This window comes from Corythoichthys intestinalis, chromosome 2 (assembly GCF_030265065.1).
Source record: "Corythoichthys intestinalis isolate RoL2023-P3 chromosome 2, ASM3026506v1, whole genome shotgun sequence".
Classification (NCBI taxonomy): Eukaryota; Metazoa; Chordata; class Actinopteri; order Syngnathiformes; family Syngnathidae; genus Corythoichthys; species Corythoichthys intestinalis.
The window spans coordinates 46,966,176-46,992,348 of record NC_080396.1 but is presented as its reverse complement, the minus strand read 5'-3'; the positions used below and the strand labels follow the sequence as shown (position 1 = coordinate 46,992,348).

General features: G+C 38.3%; 2 protein-coding genes and 1 long non-coding RNA gene across 8 annotated transcripts in view; 1 reads left to right on the top strand and 2 right to left on the bottom strand.

Moving 5' to 3' along the window:
* eef1b2 (eukaryotic translation elongation factor 1 beta 2) overlaps positions 1-3,049 on the bottom strand; it is a 6,646-nt gene extending 3,597 nt beyond the window's left edge. Inside the window, exon 1 of the mRNA XM_057823700.1 lies at positions 2,884-3,049. Within this exon, the coding sequence (XP_057679683.1) occupies positions 2,884-2,963 (80 nt within the window). The 5' untranslated portion in view covers positions 2,964-3,049. The remainder of the gene's footprint in view (positions 1-2,883) is intronic.
* Positions 1,913-26,173, top strand: arl11 (ADP-ribosylation factor-like 11). Of its 2 annotated transcripts, none has more exons than XM_057823704.1 (5): positions 1,913-2,124; positions 22,313-22,378; positions 22,455-22,570; positions 22,642-22,819; positions 25,796-26,173. In XM_057823704.1, the coding sequence occupies exons 2-5, from the start codon at positions 22,322-22,324 to the stop codon at positions 25,922-25,924; spliced, it is 480 nt and encodes a 159-aa protein (XP_057679687.1). In that variant the 5' UTR covers positions 1,913-2,124; positions 22,313-22,321; the 3' UTR covers positions 25,925-26,173. The 2 variants fall into 2 exon arrangements, with proteins under 2 accessions (XP_057679687.1, XP_057679686.1); XM_057823703.1 differs by lacking the exon at positions 1,913-2,124 and adding an exon at positions 17,978-18,110.
* LOC130908116 (uncharacterized) lies at positions 6,942-10,390 on the bottom strand. Of its 5 annotated transcripts, XR_009061580.1 has the most exons (10): positions 10,228-10,380; positions 9,780-9,813; positions 9,605-9,703; positions 9,419-9,495; positions 8,130-8,190; positions 8,007-8,057; positions 7,738-7,806; positions 7,515-7,628; positions 7,362-7,431; positions 6,943-7,239 (listed from the first exon to the last, which is right to left on the bottom strand). It is a non-coding gene; the product is annotated as an uncharacterized LOC130908116 (long non-coding RNA). The 5 variants fall into 5 exon arrangements; XR_009061583.1 differs by lacking the exon at positions 9,780-9,813 and having other exon boundaries at positions 6,942-7,239; positions 9,419-9,540; positions 10,228-10,390; XR_009061582.1 differs by lacking the exon at positions 9,419-9,495 and having other exon boundaries at positions 10,228-10,378.

Genomic DNA, 26,173 nt, shown 5'->3' with positions numbered 1-26,173 from the left:
CAGCAAGGTGGCTGATGGCTAGAAATCCGAGCAGTTATTGAACGCGACACGAGCCGCTATCCAAAAGCGCCATGGTGCCAAGCAAGCTTAAACGTCATCTCCAAACGAAACACCCGTCGCTTCAAAACAAGTCGATGCACTATTTTGTTTGCCTTTATGAAAACACTGAACAACAGGCAATTTTTTTTCAGAAAAACTACATAGGCAAATGAGAAAGCCCTCAAAGCCAGTTACCTTGTTGCTGAACTTGTTGCTAAATCCAAAAAGTCCCACACTGTGGCAGAGACATTAATACTAGGAGTGGGAACCTCTTGGTACCTTACGATACGATACGCGATACAAAGCTCATGATAACGATGATCTGACGATATACCGATACAACGATTTTCGATACATTGGTCAGGAAATCAATCTAGGATATTCGACAAAAAACTAATAAACAGAAAAACAAGCGTCTGCTGTGAATTGGAATGAGTTTATCACTAGTAGACGTCCAATCCATTGAACATTCGTTCATTCGCTGCCACCCCCCCCCACTTCAAACTGATTGAAGGTCTATGGCTGTCAGTTGCGGCCAATGCCAGGCAATGAGTAATTTTGGGCCATTTAAGGTCATTTACCTGTTGATTTTCAGTTACTTCCTGTTGATTTTGGGGTATTTTATGGGTTACTTGCCGTTTATTTTGCGTTACAGAACAGGAAGTGATCTGTGAATCACCCAAATGAAGGGGCAGTGACTCAAACTCAACAGGAAATGACCTATAATGCCCCAAAATGAAAAGCAAGTGACCTGTAAATGCCCAGAAAATCTGACCGAATGATTGTGAATGCTCTGGTTTTGAATGAACGAACGTTCCTAGTCTAAGGGGCCGTTTACATGGTGAATCTACGAGAATATGAAAAATGTCAAATTTGCATTTATATGGGCCCGTCTCCATTCGAATAATGTCGCAATTCCTCATGAAAACAATGTAGTATTCATGCCAGGACCTAGGGGGGCAGTGCAGATTTACAAGGCGACAGCAAATGATGCACTTCGACCCCACCAAGTTCCTCAGCCCGGAAAAAAATATGACCGCCCACTTGAAGCAATGGCATTTTTTTGTTCTAAAAGGCACAAAAATGGAAACATTCAACATTTTTTAAAATAATATTATAACCGTAAATTAAAGCATACATTCCACCATATTTGCTGTTTTTAATGTTTAGTAGCACCGCTGCGTACGCCCAATGTGACGTGTATGAGTGCTGACGTTATCGGCGTGGTCTCGCGCCGCGGGAGCCTTTGATATACATGTGGAGCAAGCCCCCCCCCCCCCCAATCCCCCGCAATCGAATTCTTCCACTTTGGAAACAAGATTCAGAATTTTTCGTCTTCGCCGACACCATATGCATGTGAGGCCATTCCACTACTCAGTCATTGAGTCTTTGTGTCACAGAGTCGCCATGTAAGCTGCCTCTAAATGGATTGGGTGTCATGCACCGTTAATGGCAGCCTTTTTTTTTTCTTTTTTTTCTTGACACCTTTTTAACCTTTAATGCCAGCAATATTAAGCAATTATCAGAGAATCCCAAAATTTGAAAAATAAGGTCCTAATGAAACCTTTGTTTTCAAAATTTGTGATAAGTCAAAATGAAAATGTGTAATAAGCGCTCAGATATCTATAACCCTTGCTAAATGCTGTTTGTTTTTTCATGGAACCTGCAGATGCATGTGTTGACTTGCATCCATCATTTTTTTTTCCCGAAAAGAAATGTCAAAATTCTGAATTAGTCTCAAAATCATGAAATTTTAGGTGTATCAAATGTGATACGTTTGGCAATATAGGGTTAAAACAATATCTCGATTCTTGACAGGAGCATATCGATAACCTTTTGAGATACAAAGTATCAAGATACATCATCATTTCGATATTTTCTCACACCCCTAATACTACCTGCCTGCCTGCAAAACCATTGTCAGCGAGATGCTCGGCCCCGATGCAGTTAAAGACATTGCTTAAGTCCCCGTCTGATAAAAACACTAAAGAGACAAAGCTGAGACAGAGCTTCGTGAGTGTTTCTTCAATTCCTGCCAGGATATTGGCTTTGTGTTCATTTAAACACGCTCAGGTTTCACACTGAGTAAGTATAAATATTGAAAATTATTTTATAATTAAATATTCTGTACAGAAAGTAATTTTGGAACATTTTTGGTTTGTGGTGTGCCGCGAGATTTTTTTCCAATGTAAAAACGTGCCGTGACTCAGAAAAGGTTGAAAAACACTGATGTAAAGCGGTCTGTTCTGGCAACTTCTCAGATATTGAAAAAAAAAATGCTACTCAGTCCTTCTTAACTCATAGCGGTACGTAGTCTGAAAGCAAAGTACTGTTGTTTTAGAGTGCATTTTGTTTGTTAGGTTTCAGAAACAAGTGAAAATCACAAACATGACACCTCTGAGTATTTATCGAATCTTGCAAAAGCGCAATCGTAAATGTTGAGGTTGCTAATTAGGGATGTTCAGTGTTAAGATTCCAAATGAATAAAACGTCGTCGTTTTGCTTACGTGGAAAGGTAATTATCACTAGCAGTCAGCTACCATGTGGCCCAATGGTAGTAACATCTCATTTCTGCCCCAAAACGCGACCACCATAAACTCAACGCAACAGAAGTACCGACAATTTATACGCATCTAATGCGTATCTAACAAACAAGTTTATTACAACTTTGGTTATTCTTTTATTCACTTCGTTCCGTCTGTAGATGCTCGTAGCCACGCGTAGCCAAAATGGCGTTGCCGGTAATAAGGAACACCACTGGTATTCTTGTATCATCCGCTCATGCTCTATACCGGATTTGTTTCCATGAATATAATGTCGCATATGTATTGTACTGACACTGACCCTTCTATGTAGCTGCGATCCAAAAGGAATTCATTCAGCACTTTCAGACCGGAGGGGGCTTTCAGGTCACCGAAACCCATGATGACAGCGGGTAGCTACTTGGGGAGGAAGAAGGACCAGACGAACGCAAAAGCGTCATTTTATACGCCGGGACTGACTCCTCCTCATGGAGGAACTCCAGCCTCCCCTGCCTTGGCCCCGCTCCTCATTGGCTGGCACCGACGGCGCTAAACGTAAAAAAATAGTTAAATCGGCCCTGAGATTAAAACTGGAAATTGGATTGATATTTATGCATCCCTAGAATATACTAAATAACTGAAACCCGAGGCCGTTGGCAATCTTACAAATAGTGACGTATGCCCTTACAAATTGGTGACTAATCTTACAACGTTGTATATAACGTGCAAGATGAAACAAAAATAAAACTCAATTTTTATAATAATATGAATTTATTGGTAATATTGTAACATATAACCTGCAATCAAAGAAGAATATCTTCAGCTACATCATGATTACTAAAGTTTATCAGTGACTTTTGTTATAATTGTATGCAGTGGCGGATTTAGCAATTTTGGGGCATAAAGCGAACATATCCAGGGGCCCTCTTCATGGTGAGAAGGGTGTGAAGAAAATATATTCCGGTACACTAGGGCTGTCCTAAATGACAAATTTTCTCCTAATTAGTCAGCTGACTAGTTTTACGATTAGTCGACTAATCCAGGGGTCCCCAAACTTTTTCCTTCTCTGATGAGGGGGCGGGGTCGGTTTGTAACAGAAAAAGTGTGACGATTGCAGGAGTGCCTAAATGTAAAAATGTATTGTTTTTCAGAAAGCCACAATCAAATAACCCTTTCTGGATTCTTCACGGAACAAAAGTAAAGATAATATAATATAATATAATATGATATAACACAATATAACATAATATAATATAATATAATATAATATAATATAATATAATATAATATAATATAATATAATATAATATAATATAATATAATATAATATAATATAATATAATTAGGGCTGTCAAACGATTAAAATTTTTAATCGAGTTAATTACAGCTTAAAAATTAATTAATCGTAATTAATCGCAATTCAAACCATCTATAAAATATGCCATATTTTTCTGTGAATTATTGGTGGAATGGAAAGATAAGACACAAGAAGGATATATATATATATTCAACATGCGGTACATAAGGACTGTATTTGTTTATTATAACAATAAATCATCAAGATGACATTAACATTATTAACATTCTATTAAAGCGATCCATGGATAGAAAGACTTGTAGTTCTTAAAAGATAAATGTTAGTACAAGTTATAGAAATTTTATATTAAAACCCCTCTTAATGTTTTCGTTTTAATAAAATTTGTAAAATTTTCAATCAAAAAATAAACTAGTAGCCCGCCATTGTTGATGTCAATAATTACTTACACAATGCTCATGGGTGCTGAAGCCTATAAAATCGGTCGCACCCAAGCGCCAGCAGAGGGCAGCAAAACTCCACAAAATACAATTAACAAGTGGGCATTTGACTGTACTGTCATTTAAATCTGTCTGAGCAGGGCAGGTGCGTAATTAAGTTAAATATTTTAACGTGATTAATTTAGAAAATTAATTACCGCCCGTTAACGCGATCATTTTGACAGCCCTAAATATAATATAATATAATATAAATATAATATAATAATAACAACACTATTAATTAAATAGATAATAACCAAATAACCCTCTCTGGGTTATTCACAGAAAAAGCCAGGAAATAAATAACACAAGTAAAAAAAAAAAAAATTTTTTTAATTGTTCAGGGACCAGATGTGGAGGCGGGCCGTATCCGGCCCGCGGGCCATAGTTTGGGGACCCCTGGACTAATCTAATAATTTTCTTTTTTTTTTTTTTTTTTTTAATAATTTAGCAATGAAATTTTTGATGACGCTTATTAATTCACAAAACCATTTTGGAACACTTATATTCTTTATTAAAGTACAAATAATCATGTAAATAACAATAATCAATCACAAATAAACAATGAGGTTAAATGCTGATAACATTTACTAATGCAAAAGAATGGAAAGTAAACAGATTCACAACACTGACTTTGCCTTTCCAACATTATTCAAAACAATTCTTTAAAAACATTTTTAACATTATTAATATAGTATACTACTATAAATAATAGTAGTATAATAATTATAATAATTATTCATTGCCAATCATATTTGTCATAAAAAGTGTCATTTGAAAGCTATTCTTACTGTAGAATCTGTATTCTGTAGTATTTTTTCTACATATTATAATATTAATTCTGAAGTATGTGGGATTAACTCCAGAAATCGTTATTTATATGACGAACATGACGTGCTTTTATTTTGAAATGTTCACCGGAGGTACGTGCTTTAAACCGTTCACCGAAAGCTTTATACTCCGTAAAAAAAAAAACATTTTTCATCATTGCTTGTGGTGTCACTAATAGATTTTTTTTTTTTCATTAGCAAATGCTGTTAACCAGCTGTTGAGTGTTACTGTGTGACTGATTGGAACTGTACTGCATTGTTTCGCCACATGGTGTGCTGTCGTGTATTTTATGTTCGGTGTGAGGAAGAAGAAAGTTAAAAGAGGCATTAGAGGCCTGTTCTCAACTTCTCCCTCACTGCACTTTGGCTCTCATTGAGAGCACGTTCACTCATGTGTTAGAAATAAACGCTAGCCGACGTACAAAGTAGCAAGTGAGCTGTAAAAATAGCGAGCTTAGTGGCGTGAAACACGCGGGAAAGCTAAGTGAAGCTAACGAACAGCTAAGCGATGCTAAACGGCGCTAAATGAAGCTAAGCGACTGATACTCACTCTGTCGTCGTGGAACAGTCCATTGTAGTGCGTGTGTGGGGGGGGGGAGATAATATAAATGCAGCATTCGAATGGCTTTCTTTTTTGTTTTGTTATTTGTTTGTTTGGTATGCTGACATAGTTATACATGACGAATAGTTGGGGGTGCTGCTGGCTCGGTGTCCCAAGCCCTTGCTCGGTGGGGCAAGGGCAGCTGGTTGGGGGCCCTCTACTGGTTGGGGGCCTAAGGCGATCGCCTACTTCGCCTGAATAGTAGATCCGCCTGTGATTGTATGTAGCACTTTTGGCAATTTCTATCATGTCCCAAGAGAGTCTGGCTGCAGCCCGCCTCTCTCAGTACCCTGCGCCGCTCGTCTCAGTACCCATCCCGCAGACAGGAAGTGACGCAATATCGCAGCTCTCAGACCGGAAATGACAACATGAAACAGCGCTCGACCTCCGAGCTTCCGGTTTTATCGTAATAGTTAGCGTCCATTCGAACGTAAATACTAGTTTACTTTTCTTTTCGCACGTCTTTTATTTTCGGTTTCAGCATCACTCATTATTATTTAAATAATAATTTATTTCCATGCTCCTTAAATTGATTTGGTGAAATCGGGAGATTAACTCTTTAAGCGCGGTCAGTTTGTTAAAGCCTGCTGATTTTACCAAAATGAAAAACACGGTTACAGTACATCAAAATTAAAATACACACTACTGCAATAAAGGTTTAATTGGTGACTGAAAGATCGCATGTAACCTATCACAGTGTGTACTTTAGTTTGTCAATTGTAAAATATACTCCAATTGAGAATTATTAGAAATTGCTGTCAGCCTTACATTTTTATGAACGGACACATTAATATAGCTTCATTACAATTTAATGTATCAAAAACGTAATATTCTCTCAATGTTGCAACCAAACCAATTTTGTCTTTCATTTTGCTACTTAAATTCATTCATGTGGGTGAAGATCCTAATTAACTAATTCAGAAACTATATTAAACTTTCTGCTCCAGGAAAGGCACCTTTATTTCAAACAGAAATGACAAAATAGTTGTCATGTGTTAGTTGTTTTTTTCTTTTATCCCAGACAATAGTTGTAGGTTGTTTTAATTACCTGACATTTTTCGGCAAGCACTCCCGCCTTTATCACAGGTAATTAAAACTACCTACAACTAACATCTGGGATAAAAGAAAAAAAAACAACAAATTTATAAGTGTAGAAAAATGAACTCAATACAACCAGTTCTAATGTGGTAAACTTTATTTTTTTAGTTTTATTATTTTTTTATTATTATTGAGAGAATACCAGATATTTTCTTTGATCAACAATCTCCTCAAAAAAGGTAAATCCATCTTCCAGATGGTTGAAACAGAACTTGAATGGCTCCAAGACATTGTAGTTCGTGCTCATCCTCTTCCATCTGCAGGATGCTTGGGAACTCCTACTGCATTGACCCCCCCCCCCCCCCCAGCCCTGTCCGAGGCTTTTGTGCTGTCTGGCACAATCCTTTTACCAAAACTGTTCATTGGAAAAGAGAAAGAAAAGAGCTATTTGAATATTACATAAGTAAAATAAAAATGATTGATACTTGATTTTTCTTTTCAGGCATTGCAATAAACTAGGTATATAAATAATCTTACCATTTTTTCCCGCCGTATCTTTTTGGAGTGGGCCACCACTAACTTGAAGGAGCTGTGGTTGCACCTCTTCCTAAAAATAAATCAGTGAATAAAGGGGGACATGTTCAAAAGTGCGTCAGAGTAATGGACACTAAAAAGTCTTTAAAAGCTGACCTCAGCAATTATATTCAAATTTCACTTCTGTAGCTGATAGACTGGTGGCACTTCACCCTGCAGTAATGCTTTTGCCTTGTCTGTCCAATGGGCAAACTCTTTCCTGTGGCTCACCTAAGTTGAAAAAATACAAAAATAAGTATTCCACATTTTCCACCAAAGAATTAAGGTGCTGTGCACCTACTTTCCTATGAATGCCATATCAACAGTTTCAAAGACTTACCATGCACCCAAGTTTGAAATTGTCCGCTAGCAATATACACCACCACTTCCTCAGAGTTGGCATATCAGTCTAACAAAAATTAAAAACAAGTGTAAATAAAGAATAACGACAAGGATATTTTGTAGCCCAATTTGAATGATTCGGTGAACTTCATTTTACAATGGTTAAACTCAAAGAGAGCATCCAGAACAGTGCAAAGAGCATACTACAAATGGATAAATGAATACAAATATAACAGAGGACAAAATTGGACAGTTAAACTCACCTACCATCAACATGAAGATGCCACAGTCCTTCCCCTATGGCTGTCCCGAAAAACCCTAACGTAAGAATTTAACCGAGTCACTTCCTTCAAGTTTTGAATCAATGAATATACACACTTTTACAAATACCTCTATTTCACTTCCAATCCTCTCTTTCCATGTCCCCCTGTTGATTGACTGTCAACGTTTTCTGCAATTGAAAATATAGGTTTATATTAAATACAGTAGTTAAACAATTACAAACGTGTTTCCATGCATAAGAACACCAACCAGTCAGGTTTAAATGATTCATGCAAACAAAACAAGGGCGTAGGTTTGCATAGGGACGGTAGGGACATAACATGACCAACTTTTCAGGATGCTAAAGTTGTCCCCACCAACTTTTGAGCAACCTTATTTGCATTATATTCGTCCCTACCAATGTTGAGACCGGGCCAACGCCCTTGAAACAAAACATTCGCAATTTTAGAGTGGCATTTTAGAATTTTGCTTCAAATGATTGGATGAATCATCTGGAGTGCAATTCTGCTTTAATTGAAGGGGCAACATAAAAGGATCGACTGGAACATACCTTCAAAACCAAACAAGGCTATTCTGGATCATCATGGAAACGCCATGCCAATATGAATGGTTACTGAATTTCATTAGAGATAACAATAGTTCTCTGATCTCAAGATTGGATCTGTTTTTCTTCCCACAAATAATTGGAATTTGGATCATTTAATTTGTTATGATTTGACTGTTCTTTGAAAATGAACCAATGCTCCAAGTTGTAGTTGTTACTAATCAGCCTTACAGGCAAATTCATGTGTGGGTCACATCCTGTAGGCTTTCACCATGTTGCAACAACATAGGGGTCAGCCACAAATATGGTCCTTCCCTGAAAAATACATAATCTATACACACGGACATATGTTATATAAATACAAACGTACGCAGACACCTACATGAGCCCATACAAGCATTCTGTAGGCTACATAGTTAAAATAATACCCTACACAGGCCAAAAAATACTTTTTTATACCTTTGAATGAGCTACTTGTTAGACAAGTTATAAATATGCATTTCATATCTGCAAAAAAACAAACACAAAAAGTTACATTTTACTTATTTGTACAATTGACATTATGTTCTTTAGAGAAACTAAATCCTCAAAATTCACAGTTGATTCCATTTCATTGTTCAGGCCAACGTTCCAAAAGTCAGCACGTGTCAATCAAACTTTCTTTTTTTAGACAATCAACACCATTTCTGGCCTCTTTATATTCAAGATTTGCATAAGCTAATGAGAATGTTGATTGGTTAAATAAACAAAGAGTAAATAATCAACTATGTCCAATTGTTAACTAATATAAGGAATAATAAGCCTATCCAGATTTCCACTGAGCACAACATTTGTCTCAGACATAAAAACATACCAGCCGTTCCTGGGCAGGATGAGTTTGAACCGTCCATGAAGCTCGGCATGGTCTTATATTGTCACCATTGGTCCTGTCTGCACAGTGGGTTTTATTTATTTATTTATGGGTTTGTTCGATGTCTATAAAAAAAAAGTGTTCAGCACAGTCCAAAATCTAAAGTACATTACTATTTATGCTACTTACTTCCATTTGGATCTGTGTGACATCCCTGTATCTGCATGGGAAGACTACCATTTGGGGGTCGTGATTTAGTTTCTTCCCAATGGGGTGGTGATCTTGCAGCTAGTAAAAAAAAAAACCAAAATAATGAAAAAATATATAGCTAAGCAGAGTAACAATATCAAGAAAAAATTACAACCTTGTCCTATTTGGATCATGTGACAACATTCAAACTACAAAGGACCAGACAAAACAAATGAAGGCAAAACAACAATACCATACAACAACAAAAACAGCGAGCTGCGAATTGCAGGCATGTACATAATGAAAAATAAGAGTGCAATATAATGAAAACTACACAAAGAAGACTGTTCATTGTGAAAAAAAAAATGTAAAAAGCATTAGCAGCATTAGCCAATTTGCTGCTGAATTCATCAGTACGTATTAAACAATATAAGTAGAACAAAGTCACATGCAGTTAGTAAAGGAAGACATTATTTAAATTACATTAAGAATACTAGATATAAGTACGGTCTTTTCAACTCAGAATAAACACTTCATATTTTCACCGCAAGTGTTGTTTAACTATTTAACATTTTTAAACATGCATACGCTTTTAAAAACTTTTTTTCAGTGCGGCCACTTACCGTGTTTTTTTCGCGAGAGGTGAAATAACGTAACTTGTTTTCGTCGCAAGGGTTGACGACATTTCCGGTCTGAGGGGACTGAGAGCTGCGGTGTTGCGTCATTTCCTGTCTGCGGGATGGGTACTGAGAAGAGCGGCGCAGGGTACTGAGAGAGGCGGGCTGCAGCCAGACTCCTCTCTCATGTCTTGATGGCTGCACTTCATGGCACTTCAGCTCGCAATTCAGTTTGACTTGAAGGTAGTTTGTTAGTGTGTCCAATTATAAATTAAAAAGGTCAATTGATGAAATGAACTTACCGATGCAATCTTTGAGTCGGAACATTTCCTTTGCTAATTCTGAGAAGTGATCAGCAATAGTTGCAGGCAAATTGTGTTCGGCAACAAATTGGCAGAATAAAATCTCCGCTTTCGTCACTTTTCAATCTGCAGACTTCAACTTTATTACCATTGTTGTTAATCTTACTTTTAAAAAGTAATTCATAACAAATTACTTCTCCCAAAAAGTAATTGCGTTAGTAACTCAGTTGCCTGAATGTAAGAGTAATTACTTTCCATTTTTTCAAAAAACAAAAACAAAAAAAAACATTGTAATCTTTACCATGTTTGGAAGTCATTTGATGTTGTGAATCAACTGTTAAAGTTGTTAAAATTGCTTCCGTCTCTGCATTAGTTCCCTTCTGTCTACCTTCGACATGTGAAAGTTTTAAAACTGTTTCATCATTTAAAGATAGATTCAAGTCAAGATTTTGCCGATTCAGGAGTATTTTACTTAGTTACGTAGTTACTTAGGTTCACTACAACAGAGCCTTCTTGAGAAGTCTACTGCTTTAAAAATGGCAGCTGTTTACTAACCCCGCCGTCTGTCATTTCGCATGTCGTGCTATATGCATGTGATATCTAGGCGTAGATTTTAGGCTGTCGGCTACAGTCAGGAAATATTGGAGCCACCAATCCTAGCATCGTGTTTGCTACAGGGTCACAACAAACAACCTTCTCTCTCCGTGTCCCTGACTTTTCTCGCGTCATTTAACCAGCGTAGTAACGCATAGTAACGCACATTGTCTCATTGCTGAAACAGTGACAAAATCCGAACGGAGAAAAAAAACGTACAGATTTTGAACGTACGGCGTACACATTTCAAAATCAGTGCTCACTTGTACAAATTACGCCGATACCATACAACTTGACAGGTATGATACGACTAATTACCAAATGTCACTGTGATCTGTCTACTAATAATGAAGTAGTAGGAATTTTAGTTACGCAATTAATTAATGTAATTAATCAGCGTTGAGACAAAATTCAAAAATTGGATTTCAAGGGTCGATCCGTATACATCTCAAGAATATACCAACCAAATTTCATTGTGATCCGTCCACGAATAACAGAGGAGTTGTCATTTTAATTACCCAGTTTAGACAAAAAAAAACAAAACTCAGGCTCCAACGATCAATGTGTATGCATGCCCCGAATATACCTACTGAATTTCATTTTGATCCTTCCATGAATAATGGAGGAGTAGCAATTTTCAATCAGTATCCTCCTCAAGAAGAACAACAACAAGAAGAACAAAGTAGCATAAGCCCCCCCCCCCCCTTCCGGTGGCCGGATGTCATTACATGTAATTGACTTTCCTATATATGAATATAAAATTAAGACTTTACCGGTAAAATGTTGTCTATAAAAGTTGCAAAGCAATCAAACAAACAACAAAAATGAATGAAATGAACAAAAACATTTCTGTAATGGGTCACAATTAATAATAATAATAATAATAATAATACATTTTATTTCTAGAGCGCTTTTCAGATACACAAAGACGCTTCACAAGAGGCATGGAATTACAGTACGATAAAAAGGTATTAAAAGGATTAAAAACTTAAAAGCACAATAAAAAGAGGTAAAAAATATGACAGCTAGGGGTTATGGTGGGTAAGATAGAGTGAACAGGTGTGTTTTCAGTCGAGATTTGAAAAGTGATAGAGTAGATATGTTGCGGAGATCAGGGGGTAGGGAGTTCCAGAGCTGGGGGGCGCAATGACTAAAAGCTCTGGAACCAAAGGTGGAGAGGCGGACACGGGGGACGGAGAGGGGGGGAAAAGTGGTAGGGCGAAGTGAAAGGGTTGGATTGTTTGGATGGAGAACATCGCAAAGGTAGGGAGGGGCCAAGGTATGGAGTATTTTGAAGGTGATGATGAGGATTTTGTAATTGATTCTTTGTTTGACGGGAAGCCAGTGAAGTTGACGGAGGATGGGGGTAATGTGGTGTGTTGCGGGGGTTCGTGTGATGAGGCGTGCTGCTGAGTTCTGGAGGAGCTGCAGTTCCTGGAGGGACTTATTAGGGAGACCGAAGAGCAGTGAGTTACAATAATCGAGCCGGGTGGTTATTAGATTACAGACCAGGGTGGAAGCGGTATGGCGGGTGAGAGAAGGGAGGAGGCGAGAAATGTTGCGAAAGTGGAGATAGGCTGATCTGGTGATGCTGTTGATATGTGACCGGAAGGAAAGTGTGCTGTCGAGGATGACACCCAGACTCTTAACCTGAGATGAAGGAGAGATCGGTAAATTGTTGATTGTAATAGAGAACTTATGGACATTAGAAAGTGTTGCGGTGGTACCAACCAAGAGGACTTCTGTTTTGGAGCTGTTAAGTAGGAGGAAGTTGGAGGAGAACCAGGAGTTAATGTCATCTAAGCAGAGGGTGAGGGAGGAAGGTGGGAGGGAGGCGGTTGGTTTTGAGGATATGTAGAGCTGGGTGTCATCCGCGTAACAGTGAAAGTGAATGTTGTGTTTGCGGAAAATGGAACCGAGGGGTAGAATGTAGATGATGAAGAGAAGCGGCCCCAGGACCGAGCCCTGGGGCACGCCAGAGGAGACAGGGAGGGAACTGGATTGATGGGGGCCAAGTTTGACGAATTGTGTGCCTATTAATTAAGCCTGAACGATATATCGTTTAAACACCGCCATCGCGATGTGCGCGTGCGCGACAGTCCCATCGCAAGCACGTGCGATAGTTTTTATTTTTTTTAATCCACATACGCCTTGCTTTCTGCTCAGCGCACAGCCTCACACCCTCCCTCTCCCAGCCCTTTGTTCCTCTCAGTCACTGCGGCACTTGCTTATTAAAGTTAACGATGGCTTTGATCTGGCCAAAGAAGCAGACTTCACACGGGCATCTGCCAATCATCGTTCAACTTATTAAACAGTTTTTGCAAGGAAGCCAAGCTGGAATGAATGTGTGTGTGTGGAGACGTTGGAGACATATAAATGCCAGAAGTGTTCATGAGGAGTTTGACATTTCTACATGTCACTCCAACCGTCACAGCTAAGGTAGATAAACAGAAGCATTTAATAAAGCCAAGCATTTATCTACTACAGTCCTTTATTCTTGTTCAAAAATGATTTGGTTGGACAGTTGTGTTTAAAACTGATCATAATTATGACATGAAGTGTTAAAAACCATTTATTTATATACATTTTTTAAATCACTTTGGGGGAAAAAGTGAGAAAAAAACATGTCTTATATGTATCTCTTTCCAATGCTAAATCTGAATAAATACATTGAGCACAAAAAACACACAAACAAAAACAACAAAAAAATGGGGGAGGGGCGCTACTTCGCGGTTTTTCACTTATCACAGCGGGTTCTGGTCCCCATTAACCGCGAAAATTGAGGGATTACTGTACACTGTGGTGATGGTGAGTCATCCAAAGTCTTTCCAAACAGCTATTCATGTCATCCAGTGAAAATTTCTTTAAAAAAATACATATAGGGCTGTCAAACGATTAAAATTTTTAATCGAGTTAATTACAGCTTAAAAATTAATTAATCATAATTAATCGCAATTAATCGCAATTCAAACCATCTATAAAATATGCCATATTTTTCTGTAAATTATTGTTGGAATGGAAAGATAAGACAAGATGGATATATACATTCAACATACGGTACATAAGGACTGTATTTGTTTATTATAACAATAAATCAACAAGATGGCATTAACATTATTAACATTCTGTTAAAGTGATCCATGGATAAAATGTTATATTAAAACGCCTCTTAATGTTTTCGTTTGAATAAAATTTGTAAAATTTTCAATCAAAAAATAAACTAGTAGCCCTATTCTGTCCTCAATGTATGTGAGTACACAAATTGACAGATAGCGAACATAAGTTCCTAAAAGAAATCAGACGGTGTGGCAAAGTTGCATGGGCTTTACTGAAGTCATCTCTTTTTGACAGGAGCACGTTTCTTGTATTTTTGTAAAACTGAAAATAACAAGGCAATGTGTCAATAACTTGCATAAATCACAAAATAACATAAAATGTACACACACGTGTCCATTTGAGCAGTAGCACTAGCCAATTAGCTCACAAGCATCTAACAATGTAACTGCATTTCACCATATATGTGAACAAATTCAAATACACATCATCAATAACTATCTAATGCTCATGAATATAAACAAAGGAGGAATATAACTCACAAGCGATGCATGTATTAGACACAAACAGTGTTATGGGGCTATGAGAACTGCCACTGAATACTGGATGCGGACGTTAGCTGGTCTGAATAGCACTGTCTATTAGTGTGAGTTCGCGTCGACATATAATCACGTCAGAAAAGCGCGCCGAAACCCAAATAATCCGCTGCACTGAATCGCCAGCAGAGGGCGACATTACGCCACATAACATATGCAAGTCACACCCAAGCGCCAGCAGAGGGCGGAAAAACTCCATAAAACACAATTAACAAGTTGGCCTTTCACTGTACTGACATTTAAATCTGTCTGAGCGGACATAGTGCGTTAATTGCGTCAAATATTTGAACGGGATTAATTTAAAAAATTAATTAACGCCCGTTAATGCGATAGTTTTGACAGCCCTAATATATATATTTTTTTTAATATCGCAATATAATATCGCAATATATCGCAAACCCCAAGAAAATCGCAACAATAGTATTTTCCAATATCGTTCAGGCCTAGTCACAATTATTTTTCGAACAGATCACATGACTAGCACTTTAGAGACGGTCATTTGCTTTGCTTAGCCAAAACCACCTCAGGACAGAAGAGGCAATATGATAGTCCATAATTTTTTCAAACCTAAGCTTTCAAAAGCGACAACAACTACTGAGCAAGAACCAAGGATTGAAGATGTGGACCATGAAACACCAAAATGGTGAGCAGAGTTTCAGTTTGCCCCACTAAAGATGTTAATTGTACAACAGAGCCACCCCTGGGCTCAATGGACGACGATCTTTGGCCAAAAGCATAACTGTACATCTAGAATTCCCCTTAAAAATGATGGGAAACAATAAAAATGCTCATTTTCAACATACTATTGTAAACATTCCTGGCTGAAATATTCATTCAAAAAAGATGCGGCATCTACTTCGCCACTATGCAAGACAGAAAAACGCGCGCGCTCACACACGCGCGCACACACACACACACACACACAGCTGGGATGCCTGTATGTACGAGCATGGGCTAAGCTACTATCTAAGCATATATCTTGGAAATTCATTTCATTGCTGTCACTGCGTTTCGGGGTCATCAACATGTTTTGCCCCCCTTATGCCACAAAAGTCAAACTTCGCCTATGCCTCCCGGTGGTCTAAGGATGTTTAGGAACGACACTTCAAGTCTTCAAATCTTGACCCTACTTTTGACTTATGACCATTCAGCTGGAAATTATTTGTTTCACTTGAGTTGAGAATCGACTCTTTTCCACTTGTGACCAGGAAGCAGACAGTTTTTCTTCCATCATAGACTTCATTACCTATTGACATGACACTTCGTCATTCTTTGCGTCACGCCTTACCATAGGGGGCCGAGCTTAAAGCTTCATTTAGTAATAGTCAGGCGTAGACTGCACACGGTCATGTCAAAGCCGGGTTTAAGCTTGGATTTTTGAAGAACTACGAAAGCTGTACCGCATACAAAACGGAAGGATTGTCTCAAGAGTGATTTGTTCGAGGATTCAAGATCAATATTATGTTTTTCATACCATGCATGCATTTTGAAACATTTTGAAAAAAATCAATGGGAGAATCGGAACCGCTACGGCATTGGCGTCATTCTTCAACATATATACATAAAATAGATGCATAACTGCCCATTTTTTTAGCTCTTTTAACAAAGAATCGAGAAAGTTTTATGTCCATATGTACAGTATAACTAATTTAGTTATTGAAGTAAAAAGCTCTTTGCTGTGGACTTGTTGTAAGGCGGCACCAGTGAACTTAAAGACGAGCCGCACATTCGCCATATTTACGTAAAATACATGCTACCTGCACGGTTTCTTTTGCTTTTAACCAAGAATCGAGACTGTTTTACGTCCATATCTATAAAGAATTCAGGGATTTAAGCATTTATACACAAGAATTTCAACGTAAAAAGCTCATTGTTCTGCTACGGTGGCCATGTTGGATTTTGTATCTCTAGATTTTATTCTAGACATTTCTGTGTCCATATTAAAAAACAATCAGCTTTTACATGTTTTACATGAAGCGAGGAACAATAAGGCCTTGGAGTGGCCGGCCGGCAGGAAAAGGATCAGAGTCGAGGAGGGCAGAAAGGAGACGGCGAGGAACAGGGACTTGTACAAATTGAGGTGATCAGAAAACGCAAGGCATAGAAAAAGGCTATGCGATTGTTGAAAGACGAGGCTCACATCCTGGTAAGACCACATCGATTATTTGCACTGCCTGAATTATAGGATTATCTCATACGCATTTTATGTTTACAGTATGTTTATTTAGATTTCATACTTGCACGTCACTTATGAGATTTCAACTTATCCTGCACTGTAAAAGGATGCTCCACAATTTCATTGTATAACTGTATAATGATAATAAAGGGCTATTCTATTCTATAATAAGTTGTGATTTTATATAGAATTTATTACTAATCTCTCTACATATAATTTATAATTGATTCTGCATGTTTTCTTCAAGTATTAAGTTTCTGATGTTAAATTGAGGGATTTATTAGCAGTTGAAAACTTGCAGTAAATAAAGAAAAAATGAAGTTGCTATTTTGGTCAAAAACCTATATGATATGTTAAATATAGGTGATTATCTCTGCATTTGGTAATTTTTGAGCATCTAGTGTAAAATCTTTGATACTTTTATAGCCATTTTAAGTTTTGTCATATAAAAAATGATTAATTGGGATTTTATAAGGGTACAACTTTGAATTTTTTTGATGCCACTGCTCATGGAGACTCATATAAGGCTAAGGTAGGTGCCTGTTTTGGTTTTAGGTCGGTAGCAGCTTTGTTTTTGAAAATATCTGAATTTGAAGTTTTTGAAAATAGGCCTCCTGCGGATTGGCCCCGTTTCCCGTGTCATGTCAATAGGTTATGAAGTCTCTAATCTGACTGCATGTTACAGTTATAGTCCTGTACGAAAACAATACTGATGAGGTTTACCAATTCCATGCAAGGCCTCTCGAGAGAACAGAAACAAAAGAAAAACAAATATCTATGGAGAAGAAGCTATGGAATTGCATTTGCATGAATTTGTGGTCCATTTGATTCAGTTATCACTTTACACTCACAGCTGTACTTCTACATACAGTCAAACAAGTGCAGGGTATGGTTACTTTTGCAATGTGTGGTTTTAATTATGCAATGGGAAAAAAAAAATCAAGGGATTTGGGCATATATCAGTCGGCAGAGTTTGTTGCAATGACAACATGTTTGGTTTTGTGTTGCCTGCATAAAGAAAATGCTGTCAAACCAGTTTGTTACGTCAAGTGTTTCCTCGTTTGTCGACACATTTAATGAGTAAGAAACCAACTGGATGCTAGAGCTTAACGGACAGAGGGCAGAAGAGGATTTATGGGTCTAATTCAGTCATCTAAAAGTCCACAGGTAAACCAAATTCATTAGATATGTTGACTTAGCAACCACAAAACACTCACACATTAACTTAACATGTTGAACCGGCTTACATTGAAGCCACCGCCAGGATCCACCCCGAAACAGGTGAAAAAGGAGCCACATTATCACACTTTAAATGGAGTACAAATTAAACAATTTTCTGCAATTTATGTGTTTTGAAATATCAGTGATTTTTGACTATCAAGTATTGCTAGCTTTTGTATGGAGGTACATTTGTGTCTTTATTATTCAATCAAAAAAATTGGTTCAATGAAAATATATATTTTCAATCAAAAGTCACTTCAATCAAAAAAATGTGTTTTAATGCAAAAATAAATTTGGGGATTAAAAAAATTTTTTGAAAACTTTTTCTTTGATTTAACTGATTTCTTTGATTGAAGTTTTTTTTTTTTTGCAACAACTCTTTTGATTGAAGTAATGTTGTTTTACTTCAATCAAACAAAACACTTAATTTTTTATTGAAAATGTTTTTTTTGATTGAGCAATCCTTTTTGTATTGAGGCCATATTATGGGTAGAATTTTTTTTTCTAAATCATTTAATCCCCCAAAAAGTTGCTTCATCCAAATAACAATATTTTCAATTGAAGAAAAAAGTCATTTGCAAAAATAAAATTGCCCTGCCCTAAAAATAATATTTCCATTTTTTTTTTTTTTTTGGATTGAAGTGGAATAAGTTTTGAACTACCTTATATTTTTTTGAATGAATCATTTTGACACAAATGTTGCACTTCACCTATTGGTCAGTCATGTTTGAGTGACAAATGGTTACACCAATGGTGTAAGCCTTAAAAGTTTGAAGTCTAATTTCAGTGATCTTCATCTATCAAGTATGACTTGATGTAGTTGTTGAACGCTTTGAAAGTGATGTTCATGTTGCTGGATTGTTTAAGAGTTTTACAAGGACTATAAGGAAAAATGTCACACTTTTGGATTAAATAAAATTCCATTCTGCCATACCAAAGCAACAAAAACTGTTCTCATCTTTAGTCAGATATAATGTAATCGCATTTAAAGATATTTTTATGATCATTGGAAACAATAGGCGCTTGGGGAGTATTGATCTGCGTGTCAGTAAAGATTGACTATACCTGATCAGAGTTGAAACTGCCGTAAACTTTTTGTATTTGAGATTGTGCTTCCTTCGGCTGTGTTAGAGGCGTACAAATCTAGATGCTATAAATAGTTGTAATAATAACTACCTCTGAAGGGGGGAGACTATAACCAAACCCATATCGTAGGATTTGTGGAGGGAATTTTCTCACACAGGAATGTATAAAACAGGTTTTGAATACTTTGGGGAAATACAGTCAAGGCTATATCCTGCAAGTTCTATTCATTTTATTGCCCAAAAGACCACCCATGTACCATAAACGAGAGCAACGGAATTGAATTAATCTACTAATAGCTCAATAATCATGATTTTCTACAGTAAATTTTGAAATGTTTACTAGGGTGACCAAACGTCCTCTTTTGCCCGGACAAGTCCTACTTTCACGTAGTATCCTCGTCGTCCGGGCGGGTTTTATAAATTCATAAAAATGTCCGGTTTTTATGATTTTTCACGGGACCAATTTGAAGAGAATCCCTCCGGCCGCTGGGTGGCAGCAGTTGACATGGCTCTTACTAGAAGGGAGGGAAGGAGTAGTTCTTGTTTTTGTTGGCAGTTTACCCCTATCATGAGGCATTACCGCCATCTACTGGGTTGACGATTTGGCCACAACGCCTGCTCAGTTGTTAAGTTTTTTTTTTACGATAAATACGTATATAATAGCAACTGTTGACTTCTGTCGGAGCTTTGACTGTAAAATCCCGTTTGGTCTCGCATCGTTGTGCCGCCGATGATTGTAAACTTTTATAGCAAAGTTTGATTTATGCCTCAGCTAACTATCAGTAAGCTAAACCACGCTAGGCATTATGTGAAACGTAGTTTTGAACTGCTACGTTTGGAAACATGCTGGTTGAATAGTTTGTCAGGTTTTTTTGGTTCTTGTTTGTGTGCAATCTAGAACATTGAATGAGAATATCAATTGAATGGGAATAACAATTTGTCAAGGACAATTGTCGCTATAGTAATTTATAAAAATGTTTAGTTGGCACATAGCCTACTGTGTGTATGTGTATTGACTGGACTACATTTCCATGGGTCTGCATTTTATATATATACAGTGCCTTGCAAAAGTATTCGGCCCCCTTGAATCTTGCAACCTTTCGCCACATTTCAGGCTTCAAACATAAAGATATGAAATTTAATTTTTTTGTCAAAAATCAACAACAAGTGGGACACAATCGTGAAGTGGAACAACATTTATTGGATAATTTAAACTTTTTTAACAAATAAAAAACTGAAAAGTGGGGCGTGCAATATTATTCGGCCCCTTTACTTTCGGTGCAGCAAACTCACTCCAGAAATTCTGTGAGGATCTCTGAATGATCCAATGTTGTCCTAAATGACCGATGATGATAAATAGAATCCACCTGTGTGTAATCAAGTCTCCGTATAAATGCACCTGCTCTGTGATAGTCTCAGGGTTCTGTTTAAAGTGCAGAGAGCATTATGAAAACCAAGGAACACACCAGGCAGGTCCGAGATACTGTTGTGGAGAAGTTTAAAGCCAGATTTGGATACAAAAAGATTTCCCAAGCTTTAAACATCTCAAGGAGCACTGTGCAAGCCATCATATTGAAATGGAAGGAGCATCAGACCACTGCAAATCTACCAAGACCCGGCCGTCCTTCCAAACTTTCTTCTCAAACAAGGTGAAAACTGATCAGAGATGCAGCCAAGAGGCCCATGATCACTCTGGATGAACTGCAGAAGTCTACAGCTGAGGTGGGAGAGTCTGTCCATAGGACAACAATCAGTCGTACACTGCACAAATCTGGCCTTTATGGTAGAGTGGCAAGAAGAAAGCCATTTCTCAAAGATATCCATAAAAAAGTCTCGTTTAAAGTTTGCCACAAGCCACCTGGGAGACACACCAAACATGTGGAAGAAGGTGCTCTGGTCAGATGAAACCAAAATTGAACTTTTTGGCCACAATGCAAAACGATATGTTTGGTGTAAAAGTAACGCAGCTCATCTCCCTGAACACACCATCCCCACTGTCAAACATGGTGGTGGCAGCATCATGGTTTGGGCCTGCTTTTCTTCAGCAGGGACAGGGAAGATGGTTAAAATTGACGGGAAGATGGATGCAGCCAAATACAGGAACATTCTGGAAGAAAACCTGTTGGTATCTGCACAAGACCTGAGACTGGGACGGAGATTTATCTTCCAACAGGACAATGATCCAAAACATAAAGCCAAATCTACAATGGAATGGTTCAAAAATAAACGTATCCAGGTGTTAGAATGGCCAAGTCAAAGTCCAGACCTGAATCCAATCGAGAATCTGTGGAAAGAGCTGAAGACTGCTGTTCACAAACACTCTCCATCCAACCTCACTGAGCTCGAGCTGTTTTGCAAGGAAGAATGGGCAAGAATGTCAGTCTCTCGATGTGCAAAACTGATAGAAACATACCCCAAGCGACTTGCAGCTGTAATTGGAGCAAAAGGTGGCGCTACAAAGTATTAACGCAAGGGGGCCGAATAATATTGCACGCCCCACTTTTCAGTTTATTTGTTAAAAAAGTTTAAATTATCCAATAAATTTTGTTCCACTTCACGATTGTGTCCCACTTGTTGTTGATTCTTGACAAAAAATTAAAATTTTATATCTTTGCGTTTGAAGCCTGAAATGTGGCGAAAGGTTGCAAGGTTCAAGGGGGCCGAATACTTTTGCAAGGCACTGTGTATATATATATACAGTGCCTTGCAAAAGTATTCGGCACTGTATATATATATATACAGTGCCTTGCAAAGGTATTCGGCACCTTGCAAAAGTATTCGGCACTGTATATATATATATATATATATATATACAGTATATATATGTATGTCTCCCCCCCCCCCCCCCCCCCCCCATTTTTCCATCCAGAGTGAAGGGGCACACTTTAAATATATTAAAGTGATATAGGCATCTTTGAGTGAACTTCGAGTAAAATTCAAGTATCTTGAGGCCGGGCTGAGTGTCCTCTTTTTTGGAAATCAAAATATGGTCACCCTAATGTTTACAAGTGTATGTTCTAGAAATGTAATGCTAGGCTAATGTGCTTGTTAACATGGATTCAGGTTATCCTGATGGGTTTGGATTCAGCAGGAAAGACAACTTTACTCTCTCAACTCTTGACTGGAAAGGTGAGGTTCCTTTGCCCAACAGGATAGGCTACTGTGTGTCAGTGTGTGCAATTGTGACCGAGTTGTGACATGGCAGTTGATGGACACATCACCGACCATTGGATTTAACGTAGGAACTATTGATTTGGACAAGCGGACGTCATTAACAGTTTGGGATGTCGGAGGACAAAAAAGCATGAGGCCTAACTGGAGGTAAAGCAGTGCTTTTTTGTGGGGACGAGGGTCATCATGTTTTCCTATTTATTCGTTGCCACTTTCATCAGGTTCTACCTGGACGACTGCAAGGCATTGGTCTTTGTGGTTGACAGCAGCGATCCAAGTCGGATGCCTGAAGCCCAAAGGGTATTGAAGAAAATTTTGAGTGAAGAAAAGTTACGAGGCATCCCATTGATGGTTCTTGCCAACAAGGTGGACCTACCTGGTGCCTTGACCGTACAAGAGGTAGAATGCAGAAAATTGAAAGTGTTTGTTAAAGTGGATAGATGTTATCGTTCATGTACAGTAACTGCTTGCATCTAGCAAAGCATACACAAAAATGTGAAATTAAAGTGCCTGCGACACGATAAAAAAAAAAAAAAAAAAATTAAGTAGCATTATTATTGGAATTAAAATCATATTTTGAGACGATTCGACAATATACAATTTGGCAAAGCGCAGATGACAAGAAATGAGTCTTTAAATCTGCCATTTAGCTCCTCCTGTCATTATAGCGCTCTGGTGTCTCCATCTGGGTGATGATGTCATTTAGCATCGAGCCCAATGGAGGAGGAAGCGTTTTTTCATCGATTCTGGTTCAAGTGCAGATCTTTCAATGATATTGTCGATCCAGAGGAAGCCTGTGGCATACAGCCATATACTATAATGTTTTAGTTGTATTTGGAGAAGGAGGAAGATTCAGAACGAGAAAAAGGCGACAGAGAGCAGACTGCAAAATGTCTTAATTGTTTTTATCTCTCTACTCCAATATTTTTACAGAATATTCTCTGTTTCTAAGTATTTCTCCCCAATTGCTAAATAAATTCTATGGTCATGACGAATAACAGTCTTGTGCTAAATGGAATATGAAATACAGGACAATGCAAGCTGAGGATAGCGCTCTCTCGGCAGGCACGGGAAGAGGGCCGAGGGGGGTGGAAGTCCCGACACAATCGAGAACCTGAGACGAGAGCGTGTGGGTGCCCAAGCCTTCATCGGCTGGCGAACATGGTGTGCGAACAGCCGCCGGTCGTTGGCCAAGGGAGGCAGCCACTCCCGCCTTCTCGGGGCATTGTCACCCACAAAATGCAAGCCACCTCCTTATTAAAACGTGTGCCATGATCCCAGTATTTGACATTATATAAAACACATAGCTTACTCACTTCCTCGTTCGTCCAATGGTCGCTCCATTGTTATACTTGTTTTACCCATTCTTCACAGGGAACAGGATCTTTTTGAAACACAAAAAGGCTCACACCACTCTCCCTGGTGTAGCAACAAAAGCCTGCAGCACATTGGGCTGGCGTGATGCGAAAAATAAACGAATTAATCCGCAAAATCAGATGAATCCGCAATCCTTCTCATACAACAGTATGGCTGTATAGGGAAGATGATGTCACTCCTTGTCATATCCGCCTTCTTCCTCAATCCGAGGCTGTGGCGGGAAGTCTCTCATTTTTTGTAGCGCGAGATTCCAAAAATTGAATAAATATATTGATGGCTTTTGCTCACATCTAAGTGGTCCATTTCATTCAGGAGTATAATATACCGCGTGTAATATAGAATAAAAATGTTTTTTTGTGTCATAGGCACTTTAAAGTGCCTGTGACACGAAAAAGCATGTTTATTTCATAATACACGCGGTATTTTATGCCCCTGAATGATATGGGCCGCTTGGATGTGTGTGGAAGCGATCGCTATTTTTATTTAGTTTTGTGAATCCCGCGCCATGAAAATGAGTGACTTCCGGCTTCGGTCTTGCATTGAGGAGGAGGGCGCTGTGACGTGTACGGTAGAAGACGTCCTCTTCATGCTACAGTGTACTGTTGTGTATGAGGACGAAGGATTCAGCTGATTTTGCGGATTAATACGTTTATTTTTCGCATCACGCCAGCCAAACGGCTGCAGAAAAATCATTCTGTATGAGGGAGAGGCGTATGCGCCTTTTTGGAGTTTCAAAAGGTTCCCATTCACCGTGGATATTTACTGTGGGACCATTGGACTTATGAGGAAGTGAGTAAACATCTTGTTTTGTATTATGTCAAAAACGAATACAGCGATTACAAAGTAAACACTACAAACTTCCTTTAAATGAAGGACTACTTACGTTTGATCATTGATAGGCATGTAAAAAGCTCTCCTAATGGTCATTAGCAGCACCACGTTAGCTGCACAACAAATCCAGCCACCCTCCTCCGGGGAACGAACTGTAAATTGCTCTCCGCCGGGCGGTTTGCCGATCCACTAAGACAATTGACAACCGGGTCGTCATGTCAAATAATCCAGGATAGTTATGTGTGATTTTCCACTTCGAAGACTTTGAAACATCACTCGGTTTGGGTTAGCATGTCGGCTAGCTGTCACGAATTCTGGTTTGTTTACATTCTCCGAAGCCAGGGAAGGGAAATGACATATGTCCGATTTAGGTGTCATAAAATATCGTTCGGGAGGTGCGACAGTAAAGGTGAAGTCGACATTTTTGACCATTATGGAGTAATTTTGCCATGTCGTTCTGAATAAATGCATTTTTATTATTTCATATTCCATTCAGCACAATACTGTTATTTGTCATGAACATGCCATTTATTTAGCAATTGGGGAAAATACTTGGATAAAAAGAATATCCTGTAAAAATATTGAAGTAAAGAGACAGAAACAATGACATTTTGCCGCTCTCTTCGTCGCGTTTTCCTCGTTGTGAATAGTTCCCCTTCGACGGGCTGACTGGTCCTTCTCAAGCCATTTATATAGCTATTGGGGAAAAATACTTGGATAAAAAGAATATCCTGTAAAAATATTGGAGTAGAGAGACTGAAACAATGACATTTTGCGGCTCTCTTCGTCGCGTTTTCCTCGTTCTGAATAATTCCCCCTCAATGGGCTGAATAGTAAAACCGATGAGCCCAGTCTACCGCTGACGTCATCCACCTGTTGGGGACGCTAAAGCCCTATAATGGTAGGCGTGGCTAACCGGCAGATTAAAAGACTAATTTCTCGTCATCTGTGCTTTTCTAAATTGTTGTATATAGTCGAATCGTCTCAAAATATGATTCTAAGTCACATAATAATGCCATTTAAGACTTTTTTTCTCGTGTCATATGCTCTTTAAGTACAACAAAACATAAACAAGGGTGGAACAAGATACTGTATGCCATTCCTTATACGTTTCCCTCCTTCCTTTCTGCACCCTCTCTTCTTTCATTGACATCCGCTTGAAATCAGATCTCCAACCAGCTGGGAATGTCTCACTACCAACAACTGATATGGCAGATTCAAGCATGCAGTGCACTGAAAGGAGTCGGTCTGTGGCAGGCCTTCACGTCCATCGCCAAACTCATCAAAAAGAACTAACATGCACAGCATGAGAAGGAAGTGGACTTTAAATGTACTGTAATACCAAAAGTATAGATGTTCGATCTTGTTTTGAGTGTATAAAATATTTTACAAATTTTATGTTGAAATGTTACTCATCATTATGCCCCATATTATGGGGCGCCGTTTGTAAAGCAGTACATGCTAAAAATTGCGACATCGTTTTCTCACATTTAGCGCCACACAGTGTTTAAAATGGTTAGAAATTTTTAGTCACTTTTTTTTTTT

Bases quoted from the DNA above. Each gene is read 5' to 3' on its own strand.
- arl11 (XM_057823703.1), top strand. From the start codon at position 18,078: ATGGGTCTAATTCAGTCATCTAAAAGTCCACAG. The intron at 18,111-22,312 runs GTAAACCAAATT...ACATGGATTCAG, and splicing joins AGTCATCTAAAAGTCCACAG to GTTATCCTGATGGGTTTGGA. The intron at 22,571-22,641 runs GTAAAGCAGTGC...CACTTTCATCAG, and splicing joins AGCATGAGGCCTAACTGGAG to GTTCTACCTGGACGACTGCA.